The 13637-nt window shown below is 38.6% G+C and overlaps 1 protein-coding gene across 2 annotated transcripts in view; it reads left to right on the top strand.

The window, feature by feature from the left end:
• RHEB (Ras homolog, mTORC1 binding) overlaps positions 1-13637 on the top strand; it is a 782482-nt gene that overhangs the window by 618725 nt on the left and 150120 nt on the right. The window contains exon 8 of one of the 2 annotated variants that reach the window (XM_044066909.1): positions 2810-2878. The exons of the other annotated variant lie outside the window; for it this stretch is intronic. Coding sequence (XP_043922844.1) covers positions 2810-2857 — 48 coding nt within the window. The 3' untranslated portion in view covers positions 2858-2878. Of the gene's footprint in view, positions 1-2809; positions 2879-13637 lie in introns of those variants that run through there. 2 annotated transcript variants of the gene reach the window in all.

The raw sequence follows: 13637 nt of genomic DNA, 5'->3' as shown, positions 1-13637 counted from the left end.
AGTATACAGGCCCTCTGCCATTAGTGTATCACAATCAGCAAAAAGATATGCAACTGTTTCCAGTTCTGTTTTGCAGAAACTGCATTTGTCTGTTTCTCTCACATTTTTAATGCACTTTGTAAACCAACATGTACGTAGTCCACTATTCTGGGTCGCTAGTATTCACTTTTCATCTTTTAAATTCACCTCTCCTTAACCATTCTTGCATAAGATCCTGATCAACATGAGGTTGTTGTAGGAATTGTCTGTACTTGCAACTTCATTTATACCTTTTCTACATGTCTTGCCTTCTCATATGATCGTTCTCCTTCTATTCTTTCTTTTTGCTTTTTGTGGGACATTCATTTGCTGCCTGATTTTTGTGTGCTTCTGGTTTGGTTTCCATTCCCACTTGACATTGATATATTTCTGCTAAACTTAAGCAGGGCAGTCATCTTAAATTTGTTCTGTTCATGTTTCAAAGCTTTCACTAGGTTTGGATGTGGTGAGGTCAGCAGATATGTATGCAGTCCTACAATTGCAAATCTATAAATGTAATCAGTTTCAAGGAGGTTCATACCTCCTTCAAAACTAGTAATGTATAATCTTGGTATACACTGATTTTTTTCACTCGCTTGATAAGTGTGAAGAATTTTTCTTGTTTTTTCCTATCCAGTACCTTTTGGGGCCAGTCATCCCAAAACTGTAAGTTAGAACACGAAGAGCAAATTGGTTTATAGCCTGGACTTTGTTCCTAGATGTTAGGGCTATTTTCAATATTAATTTAGTCTTCTAAAATATTCCTAGCTGAGTTTTGTTTACATTTGTTCATGTTTAATAGTTAATCCTTCATCAATTCCCATATATTTATACAGTCTGTCCTACTCAAGTTCCTTTATATCACATTCTTTCTTGGTGCTGCAGCTTTCCTACTTTAAATGTTGCTTTTACACATTTATCACAACCAAGAGGGTGGGAAGTTGGCATAAAGGTTAAGGTGTTTACCTTACAGACACAAGGTACAGGGTTTGATTCTCCCATGGGGTAAATGACTAGGTTTAAAATGACTCACAAGGGCAGTTAGCGTAGTACCAGTCTATGAACCTAAATGACATTCTTACAGAATCTGAAAAAGTTTTGACACTTCCAGTTGTGTTTTCAGATCCTTCTCTGATGAACTATCCAGTTTTAAATGATCCACAGAAAGAAGATAAGTCTTTACACTTTGTTGTCTGTAACCATGACTAATCTGTTAAGCAGACAATTTAATAGGTTAAGGACAAGATAAAAGAGCAGCGGTGACAAGAGTCACACTGGAATGTTCCCCTTTGAATTTTTATCTCTGGAATAATAATTTGTCCTATATCATGGTGTAGCTGCAAAGTGGTTTTCAACTGTTTCATGGTCACTATAATTGAATTGATCATTGTAGAGTGAATCTTATACATATGTAAGGACTCCTTTATCCTTGAATGTGGGATGCTGTCAAATGCTTTTTTGTAATCTATCCATGCTATACTTAGATTCTTCCCCTTTTTATAATTCTCCATTAAGACTTTATTTAACAAGTGGTCCTTTGTTCCACGTGCTTTCTTTTGTTACCATTTTGTTCTATTGCCATGATTGAGTTTTCTTCTAAATGACTATAAATGCTGTCAGCATTAGTTCCAGTATATAGTTTATACATAGTCAGAAATAAAGTTATTGGCCTATACTTTTTAGGATAGCTTTCAGGTTCACTCTTGAGGAGTGTTGTTTTTCCTATTGACCAGGTTAGTGTATGTTTGGTGTGCGCCTATAAGTAGGTCTTACTCAAGACTAAATCTTTGTCTGAAGATGTTAATATTTTTAGCCAGAAGTTGGGTACTACATCTGAGACTGGGGGGGGGGGGGGGGGTTCAGTTAGGAGCTTTTCTTAATTTTGTTTGTTTCTCTGGCTGTTACTTCATCCCATTTCATTTCCTCTTTGAACTTTTTAGTGTTTCTTTTACTACTTTTATCCATTCAGCATCTTTATGTTCCACAGGGTTTTCATAGATATTTCTCCAAAATGTGTCTCTTTTTTTTTTTTGTAGTGGTTCCATTCTTTTTGCTTATTTCGCAGTTCTCTATAAAACTTTTTGTGGGTCATAAATGAATTGCTTATTTTGTACTTTTCTATTATATTTATTTGCATATCCTGTAAATTTTTCTGCCTGTGCCTATATCTTTGTTTTATTATTTGCAATAGTGTACATTAAATCCTGGTCTGTTCTAATACCGGTCATTACTTTTATCACATCTATCCTTTTGAGTGTTTTTGCTGATCTGTTCCGTCTTTTATACTATTCTAACAGTGACATTTCTTGTCTTAATTGCTTTGTAGTTTTCTGTATTCGATATTTCCATGATGGCATTTGATTCGTTCCCTTATTGCCTTGTGTTTTTGTGGTAAGACTTTATCTGTTATTAATTTAGCCGAATGGTAATATATCCTATTTACTCCTTTTATATCACATGAATTTCTGTGAATAGTCTTGATTACAGTGTTCATTTGATTTATCAGACTTTACAATTCAGTACAAGTCTGAGGCTTGGAATAGTCTGGCCAAGGCTGTATCCAGTGAGACTGGTATCCCACGCACTGGAGAACAGTGTAGGCACCACTTCAATGATCTAAAAAAGGTGCAGGAGGGATACTGTCATCCAGTGATTAGATGAGTTTCAAACTCGCAACATTCTACAGCTGCGAAAGTATGCTAGTAAAGAGGATTTATAATACATAGAAAGCTAAATACAGGCAAGATTAGTATGCATAGTGCTGTCCTGTTCTGTTCTTTTCTTTTCACAGCTAATTCTGAAATACTTGCAAATAGGCAAGCCCATGCTGATAGCCTAGAGAAACTGAGGGAAGCAAGAGGTATGTATACAGCACAAGATACTTAAATATTATTGTGGCTTTAAAATTTAAAGAAAAATGTTTTTCTTTTCTATGCCATACAGCAAAGTAAGCATGCCATATCCTAACTGTAAAAGCAAGTGTGCATGCATCAGTTTGTAGTAAAAACCAACTTAGGAGTCGAGTGTAAGACTGTAGTCAGATGTTGTGGGTTCAGATACCATGAGTAACAACTATACAATACAGCAATTCTTTAATAATATTACATAAATTAAATTCTGCACAAGTGCCATAAATGCCCTGCTGTTAACTGTGACCTGTATAATTGGACCAAACATATGTGCAATATCTGCATATTGCAAGGATTACTTTGAGCAATCTTTAATTGTTGTTAGGCAGTACACTTAAATGTAAAACTTCAGATAAAATAGTTGTATTACTAAGATAATGCATTGTATGTCACATATGATGGTATGAATTTTATCTCTTTTTTTTTTCCTCTCACCCCAACCCTTATCTCTTTTTTTGTTCCTATTATGTGTCATCAAAATGTCTCCATGTCATCCATCTGTAACAATTCACTAAACGCTTTACAGCACAGCAAGGTAGGCCAACCCCAGTGACTGAGCCTGCCCCACTTCACCAGCTCCAGCACCAATAACCAGCACATCTGGGACCCAACCTGACAGAACTTCCTCTGCTGCCCCTGCACTTCCTGCCCTCAGGTAGCAATAGCAGCTGGTGCTTTGATACCCTTCGGGAGTACTGGATTTCATTACATGCAAGTAGATGCCAGGGTTGATGCATAGTGTCGTGCACAGCACCATTGGTGTGCACTTATGCCAGATGGAGGCGCTGCTCTCCCTCGTGGTCTCTAGGAGACAGAGATGTCAGGCATTCCAATAGCTAGCAGAATAAGGGGACAGTGATGACAGTCGTGGATGAGGACTAGATTCTAACTGTTCCCATGTTTGACAGGCATAGGCTTGCATTGTCCCTTCCCTCACCCCAATCATGGTGTCCCCCAAACTTTTGTGTCCCTCACCATCCCTGTGTCTTGTCTTATTGTCCTGTTTGTTTGCATTTGCTTCTTCACTTACCTGATCCAGAAATACAAGTGTCCCTTACCCAGCATTCTTCTATTGCTGAAGTTAAAAAAAAAAAAAATCTGTCCCACAGAAAAAAAATTATATCTTCCCATACATAGCTCTCCATTTCACATACATATTCTTGTCACAGTTGATTTGTTCCATTTGGCTATACAACATGATTGTGTTGTTGTCATCCCTCTTTGTGGGGGTGACATTCCAAATTTAGCTAATATTCTGTACATATTTTTATTTTCCACTGTTGAAGAAATAGATAACTATGGTTCTTTCCTGCCTCCCTCCTGCACATTCCTATATTACTTTCCCTTTGTTCTTCCCCCCAGCTTCACCACTTTCAATCTACCCAATTTTAACACTTATAATCTGGTCAACCAAATAGAATCACACACAACACAGATAAGTAACAAAAAAACCCAGTGGAGCCCTTCACTTTTTGGGCTTTGTTTGTGCAGAGTTTGGCATCATGCACCAATGCCAAGCAACGGTGAACAGCTCTTCAGTGGTGTGGTCATCTTCGCACAGTGCTGCTTAAACACACTGCACTATGTCAACACAGTAACATATGGTGAATGTGATGTAAAGTATAATTTCATTGCATTATCATTCCTTATGTAAAAGCATTACATACACCTGGATTCAAACCCTGTATCTTCTAGCTTCAAAAATAAATATGTCAAAGCATTTACACCTGCTGCCACAGAGTGATCTAAGAACTCTCAGAATTTTAGCAATGAGGCTCACGTTTGCACACTGTTTAACTATGATTAAACAGGGAAAGTGGTAAAAATGTGCATCTCTCATGCACAAACACTTTGCCAACCATCGCGCAAACTCACTGATCGGCGGTGTGGTACGCAAAGTGGACAGTAGCTTGTATTACTTCTGTTTAATGTCCATTTAGTGTTCATGCCATGAAACTACTTGTGGAAACACAAAGAAAATGAAGGCACTATCTAAGAAAAAGACAAACATTTACATTACAGAAATCTGTTTCCTCCCCCCATGCACTGCAACCTTGGTCTCTCAGTACTTGTTCACAAATATATCAACTACACTACATAAATAAATAAATAACAAATGTCCTATGTACCATGCACAGCTTTAGAATGACAATACACATTCAGATTTTCCAGTACATGTAGTAATGTGGACACCTGTTTGCATATAGTTTGTCAAGCTATCTCTTAAAGTATACCTGCACATTGGAAACATGACCACCAAATACTACACATTGTGCACTCATCAGTCTGGTAATGTGCAGTACTTCAATATCTTGACAGTTGGACATGGCTAGCTATCCATTTCATGCTGGCCTCCCAACATCTTCTCTCCAACATCCACTGCTAATGTCATCTACTATACATTGTCATGCAGCCTCTTCAAGTCTGACTTGAGCTGTGGCACTTAGCATAAATACAGAGTTTTCTAGTCGGTGTACTTGGATAGGTAGGGGTTCTGTTCTCACTGAAGTCAACTGGGGGGTGTGTGTGTGTGTGTGTGTGTGTGTGTGTGTGTGTGTGTGTGTGTGTGTGTGTGTTCTTGCTTGCTTGACATTAGAGAGCACATGATACACCAGCATGTGGGGCACTGCTATTACTTTCATGAAGTTGTTAGTCGAGGACTATAAAAACAAGGTCCGCCACTTGGAAGAAATTCACAAAATAGACAAAAACATCAAAAGATATAATTGTTTTTCTCAGTTTAATAGTCTTTTTAGCAGAATTACAGTGAAGGTCAACAGGCTTGCTGCCACTATTTTGAACAGAAAACAATGTAAATTGCAAAGAGACTTGGTGGCTTATAAGACAGGGAATGCTTATCCATTAAAAGAGCAGAAAACAATCATTTTAAAATCCTTGTCTCATCAGACTGTGAATGCAGTAGTTTTCACAAAGAATGAGACTTTCGAGTCCACACGTTTAGAACAAGTGTGTGCAACTGTTGATAACAGCAATCGGAACCAACCTCCAGTAGATTCACCTGCTCCTTTTTTATTAAATCCTTTGGGAAATACAAGGACCCCGAATTTACAAATCAAGGGAATGAAACAAGGCAGGGGATGGGGGAAGAACAGAAAGAAAAATTAAATGAGGATATAGAAATCCTCGATCTTACTGATTTGACTCTGAATGACCAACACACTTCAGTTTTGGCCAAGGGGTTTTTCTTCATCCCTTCACAAAGTGCCAACATCACTAAAGTCTTAATAGACTTTAAGTTGTATGTTCGAAAACTAAATCTACAGTTTATTTTACACGTTGCTACCCAATTTACTTGGAAACATGAGAAACTCACTCGGATAAGCACTTACAATCTGACCCTCCACAGCACCCTACAAGTCTATAATGAATCGTGACCTAAGAAGAAAACTAGGGAACAACCCTAAGGTACACCACCTTCCTTTAGATGAGAGACTTGCTCTGAAAGAACTTTTGGAAAACAGAGATGTATGGGGTAATGAAGGCAGATAAGGGTGGCATGGTGGTCATAATGAATAGTAGTGACTACAACCTGGCCATGAACAATCTCCTCATAGACTTAGACTGTTATGAGGAGACTACAGTTGACGAGATAGTGTTTTTCTAAGATTGACAGTGCTTTCATTTATTATGCCAAGGCAACATCAACCCAAGATACTTACACATTTCTAAGTGTTGAACTGCCAAAAATGACCAGGCTGTTTGGCATATCCAAAGTATATAAAAACAAATTCAGTCCACCTTTTAGGCCAGTTGTTATGGCCTACCACTATAAAACTGAACCAAGCTCTGTTTTCATAGACCACATCCTAAATCCAATTGTGCAGAAATCCAAATTTTATCTGAGGGACTCCTGGCATCTATCTCTAAGAGTTGCTGAGTAACATTCATGACATTAAAGACAAGTCATTTTTGCATCTATGGATATGATGTTGTTCTACACTTGCATTGAACAAGACACTGGTATAGACTTCGTGAGAAAGCACCTCACTAGATTTACAGAATTTGATAACACTTTGGTCAAAACCATTTGTGTTTTGCTTGAAATTGTTTTGGGTAACAACTTTGTTTCATGTAAACATTTCAAACACAAAACAGAGGTTGCCTTGGAGCGAGGGTAGCCCCTGTGTTTGCCAATCTTGTAATGTCATGGTGGGAACAGAGATATTTCAAATCCCGCTTTTTGTTTGAAAAGGTTGTATTCTATAAAAGATTCACAGATTACTTGATTGTGTTGTGGAAAGGTATAGAAGAAGAATTTAACCAGCTTTTTCTTTCTGTAATACAGTACCACCTCCTTAAAGTTCACTGCAAGTGGTTTCCGGAGTATTTGGACATCACACTGTCCCTTGACCATGAAAGGAACATCTTTGAATGTAAAATTTTACAGGAAAGAGACTTTCGTAAATCAGTACCTGCACAGAAAAAGCCAACACCCATATCATATGAAAAAGTGTATAGTTAAAGGCCAGTTCATTAGACTTAGTAGGTGACTAGCTATGAAAATATTTTTGTGCAAGAAATAAACAATTTAAAATATTTTTTTTTTTTGGCTAGAGGGTATAACTCTGATTGGTTAATGAACATCATAGGGGAGATATTGCTGTTAAGATCAGACAAAGCTAGATCAGTCCTTTACAAGGATCAGTCTGCAAGTCTGTTGGTTAGTGGTGACACTTTCTTTGCCAGACAGACTTTCTTGATTCATTACAGAGGAGCATTTCCACTCCCCATCTCTGTGGATATGTCCCTGATTAAAGACATACTCAAAGAAAATTGGAATATCATTCTAGGAAATGGGAATGTACTCAAAATATTAGGGGGCAACCCCTTATTTACATACAAGAGAGTGCACAATGTGAAGTCTTTGTTAGAAAAACACTTTTCCATGAATTTGGTAAGACACGGCACAAAAGGGACATGTAAGTGTGGAAGATGTAAACAGTGTTTGTATATTTGTAACACCTCAAATGTTCATGTCAAGGCATTTAATTTAGATCTTTGTTCTAACAATAGATATGATTGCAGTTCTCATGGGTAGTTTATTTGGTGTTGTTTCCTGCCCAAATTACTATGTGGGCAAGATTATCAGGAAGTTATCGTAGAGAATCTATGAACATACCTTAGCCATAAGGAATAGAGAGATTGGAGTAATTCCTTAGCCAAACATTCATTAAGCTGCCCCAATTTAAAAAAAAAATCCAGTTTTACATTCTTGAAGCTGTCAATCTTAGACTTCTCAGGAAGCTACAATGTATTATTAGAATGCCGCATATCTTCATGGCAGATTAAAAGTGTACAGAAGTCCAGGGTTGAACGAGTCAGTAAAAGTTGTGTTTTTTATTAGCACAAAGGCTGTAAAGGGTGACAGTTTTACTATAATCCATTCATTACTACAAGTTGTAATTTGTTTTCTTGTATTTGTTATTTTGCAACAGTTTTAAATAAAGTTACAAAGTTAAAAATGTAAGGAGATGTATTTTATTGGGCACAATATGATTGGTTGACATTGATGGTTTACTATTAAGATGTTAAAACTGAAAACCGTTTTCAACAAAATTACCAATTTGTTTATCCAACCTTGGTAATACCGAATTACCAAATATGTTGGAAATGGTAACCACAACAATCGACATTCGAACACCAGGAGTTCCAGTGTCAAAAGTCCATGTTACCATTAACATTTTTGCAGGGGGCTAGTCCCCCTGCACCAACCATGTGGGGAGGGCAGTGCCCCCCACACCCCCACATTATATATACCAACTCTGAGATCGCACTACAGTGAGGAAAAGGGAACATTTCCCAATCCACACTATACTGCAATCTCAGTTCAAAGCATTGACTTCATATTAGCGAATGTGTATTCACTTTTGCTAATATGAAGTCATATATTTTCAGTTCAACATTACAGGCGTTGGTAGAACACATATTTGACTAACCCATTTTCGTCAAACTGCATTTCCACATTTTGATTGTAAACCGACATTGATCATATGACTTTTACCTTACCATTTTTAAATCTTGGTGTTAGTTTAGGGTTTTGCATTCTGAAGAAGTTCTTAATTAAAAAGAACGAAAGTGCTAAGTCTAAAACTGCATCCGAGACTCTGTTTGTCCTATTTTCCAGTAGAACATTTGTTTAGTTGCTTTTTTCATTCTGTGCCACTTTTTGTGTTTAACGGCTATTACCATCTTCACTTCACCAGACACTGCTGATGTCATCACCTATAAACTGTTGTCCAACACTCTCCAAGTCAGACTTGAGCTGTGGCGCTTGCCTTAAATACAGATTTCTCTAGTCAGTGTACTTAGGTAAGGGTTCTGGTCTCATTGCAGTCAGCTGGCGCGTGTGTGTGTGTGTGTGTGTGTGTGTGTGTGTGTGTGTGTGTGTGTGTGTGTGTGTGTATATGTGTGTGTGTGTGTGTGTGTGTGTGTCTTTGCTTGACATTAGAGAGCATTTTACACCAGTGTATGGGACAGTGCTTTTACCATCTTCTCACCAGACAGTGCTGATTTGCAGATATACAGTATACCCATCAGGGCAGAGACTGGCCTGTAGGCCAGGCACAAGTCATCTCATCCTGTATGATACAGATTACACTGACAGGGCTTTCAGTCTATCTACATATGTCATTGCATAGTTTGTAGGCCCTGTATTTTCTTGGTGAGAAACCCTGCAGTTTCCCCAGCTGGTGCAGGTGTCTGGTGAGGTACATGCGAAAGGGAGCATTATACTCCATTAGTGTTCTGATGGGGCTCGAGTATAGTGTTATTATATTATCTTTAGATCTGGATATAATGTCCTGATTTATGCAGTGGAAACTTTGTGGTCGTCTGTGTGTTCCTAGGTCTTGCACCAGTGGGTTTCAGTATAGGGGGATTGTTGTCAGTGCTGTAATTAATGGAGAATTCCACTTTGAAGAAGGCCAAAACGAAAGCAAATCTTTGCTTTTATTTGTAGAATGTGTGGTGCTGGCACCAATGATTTGTCCGTGTAAGCCCTTCCTGTAGTATGTTAAGATCATTGGTAATCTCAGTGATTGCACCCAGTATGCAATAATCAGCAAACATGATAAGCCAAAGGCCATATACTTTAGCCTGGACTGTTGAGAAATAGATTCCAAACCGTAAAGTTCCAGGCACAGATCCTTGGGGTATGCCAATGGTGACTGCTGTACAGATAGAGGTTGATTTACCAGCTTTCACAGTGTATATCAGTGAGCCAGTTGGTTAACTGTCTAGTGACATAAGGGTTAGTCCCCAACTGGGAGAGTTTCTCAAGGATACCTGAATGGGGGATTGTGTCCAAACTCTAGACCAGATCAAGATAGGCAGTATGCATTGTCTTAGCGTCATCCAGGCCTATCACACAGAATTAATGGGCTGTGACAACATCACAGATCACCTCTGGCTTGACTCAGAACATGCACCTACTTGACATCGTTGGCTACATACATAACACACTCTTTAGATAGGATATGTTCCCCGTAAAAGGGTGTAAAACATGCATCCATCTGAGTGGAGAGGGGAACAGTACCTGAGGCATGCATGTATAAACACATCCTGACTCTCCTTATCTGTGAGGTAGACCAACATATAATCATGGACCTTTTTCTGAATGGACACTAGTAATATCCTGGCTGTGTGCAAAAGGTGTGTGAGTTGTTAATGCTACATCCATGCCTGTTACTTCTCTTAGATGTCCCCAAAGAGGTCATCGAGGGGATGCATGATGACAACACTATCATCCTGTGGACCTTGTCCAGGCCAAAGCATTAGACACAAATCCATACTAAGGTATTCATTCAACACTGTCAGATGTAGCCATGAATACCTATATCCCCAAGTGGGTAGACCACGGACTCACATATGTGGTATCTAAATATGTTGAAATGTGTGAAGTGATCTATATCTCGAGTTCAGTGATCAGGTCCATACATCAGGGCTCTCTGCTAGGCCCTTTCCTGTCCATTATTTAAGTCACAGATGTCAAAAATGGCATGCACATCTTGTGTCCAAAAAGCTGTCCGGAAGACTACAGACTGGGCAGTCATTGACTCCAGCTGTGCTAGTGTAATATAGAGAGTATCAGCACACACCAAAGATTGCTGCCACAGCCATGACAACACATGAGATGAAACAAAAACATGGGGGGATTTGTTACATTATGAAAACAAATGCATCACCTAAGGATAATGTAGACATTACACCCTATAAGCAGACCAAGTGGTATGTGACCTGTGTCCTGGGGTAGATGGTATGTGGAACGTCCACCAGCATGTGGCCACAGTGATGACTACTCCCTTGTATGTAACACAACTACTGCATATGTGCAGGACATCCACATGAAAAGACATAATACCTCCACAGGTCACAGCCTTCATCACACCCAATAACTGAGTACAATGCACCCTTTTTCATGTACCTCCCTATACATCTTCCAGTGATGTGTAACTGAAGTGTACCACCTTTGCCACAGTGAGCTGTCGCACATCTTACTGGCCATACCAAGGTATTCTTTTTGTTGCATAAACATTACTGTCAAATGTGTTTTACCAGATGCATGTGTGATATGTGTTCTGGTGATGCCCACAGTACATACATAGCTGTTTGACAATATTGATAGCATGGGTTACATTTGTGAAAGTGTGGATTGTACCTTACATATATGCCATGCAGACCAGTCAACTAGGCTGTATTGATCATAATGTCACATACAGGTATAGCAGTGTCTCTCCTAAAACCTCCAGCCAGACCTCTCCTAAAACCTCCAGCCAGACCTCTCAACTGTCCCGAATTACTCGGTTTTACCGAGTTTTGAGGTCCCAATAATGGGGTGCCACGATTCCTGAGTGGCACCCCATTATTTCTGATTTTTCAATCTATTTTTTAATGTTCGTGCTTTTGGAGCTGACGTCATCACATGCGCGATGACGTCAGCTACATCAGCCTGTCGGAATTAAGCCGTGCGTCTGTTTGAATACTGCTGTTCGGGCAGAACACAGGATCTCTAAGCTGCGTGTGAATGCAGGAGGATTTCTTTACTTTTAACTGCAGAGGATTTCTTCTAAGTTGCGCGTCTGTTACTGAACACTTTTAACTGCAGAGCTGGATTTCTAAGCCACGTGTCTGTTACTTAACTGCAGAGCCAGCCAGACAGAAGGTACCTAATTAAGCTGTTACTGAGCGCAGGATTTAGGATTTACTTGTAAGGGATGTTTAAAGCCAGCAAATGCACTTTTAACTGCAGAGTGTGTGTGTGTGTGTGTGAGTGTGTGTGTGTGTGTGTGTGTGTGTGTGTGTGTGTGTGTGTGTGAGTGTGTGTGTGTGTGTGTGTGTGTGTGAGATATACATATTTGTGTGCTTTTTTACAGCACAGAAGCAGAAGTAGTTATTTCTTGTCCTAGTCGGCCTTGTGCATTGGTCAGCAATTATTTTCTAGGAAAAAGCTGAAATTATTTAAAGTTATGATCAGATGTGTTGTATATGCTTTTTCTGGCATAAGAAGGCCTTCTTTTTCCTACTAATGTTGTTTAATCAGTATAATTTCTTTGTGCCATAGCTTAGTTTACAGGCAAGCTAATGCAAAGTACTGATTCTACAGACCTGGTGATTTAAACATGCATAATGTAATGTGCAGCAGTTTGAAGAAGCTGTTTTCAATTGAATATGAACATTATTATGTAAATATTGCCAACAACATAAACACGCAATTACACAGTCGCTAACAATAGAGTTGTATTTAGCGAGTAGTATTGACCATAAACACTAAATGATAGCCATTTAAGTTTGTCTTCCTGTCTTTCAGGAAACTGCTGATTTGGCTAAGTGGTATGTTGCTCTGACTGTAGTGCACTGCACAGGGTTCTGGCTTCAAGACTTGGCAGTAAAATCCACGGTGGTAACGCAACATTTTATGCAAGCAGCTTTCCAAAATGATACAAGCAATGTTTAAAATGTGTCCCTGGTTTTTGGCCTCCCCCCAATTGAAAATAAGTGCAAGAAGCTGTGCAACATGCCTGTGGCTTACACTACTGTGATTCTATATTTTTATATATATTTTGTGTGTAAAAGTAGACTGTTATCATGGAAGTGTTCTTATTAGGGCAGCTTTGTCATTATTGGTGCATGCATTTTGCTTCATTGCCTACTGGAAAAATGTTCAAACAATTAATTTAAAATGCAATTGATTGTGGACGTAGACTGTTATCATGGAAATGTTCTGAATTAGGGTAGTTGTCATTATTAGTTCATGCATTTTTGTTTTGTTGCATACTGAAAAATGTTTAAACAATAAATTTAAAATGCGCTCTAACTTAAGTCTAACAAGTGTGGTGTATTATACAAGGAATATAGTTTAATAAAGTCAGGCAGGTGTATCAAAGAAAGCATGTATGTTTCTTGTTTTGTGTGCAAGGGGCCTCTGATTTGAAAACAGCCCAAAGGTAATCTTTATCCACCACTGGCCAGATGCATTTTATTTGGATGTGGTGTGAGTTTCAATGCTGTTTCAATGAATGTGAGTTTCAAGGGCAGAGAAGTTTTAATGCCAAGTCTATTTTCATTGTGAGACAGTATTGCTTTGTTTAGCAGATATCTATTAGTGTTTCTGCATTGTGCTATAAAATGTAAAAAAATAAAATCCAAATAATCACTGTAGAATTAAAGCAGTATGCACACATTAGTGTTTAT

Source organism: Protopterus annectens, chromosome 3.part1 (assembly GCF_019279795.1).
Source record: "Protopterus annectens isolate FY-2018-M chromosome 3.part1, PAN1.0, whole genome shotgun sequence".
Taxonomy (NCBI): Eukaryota; Metazoa; Chordata; order Ceratodontiformes; family Protopteridae; genus Protopterus; species Protopterus annectens.
The sequence above is the reverse complement of the archived record's forward strand: the minus strand, read 5'-3'. Positions and strand labels throughout refer to the sequence as shown.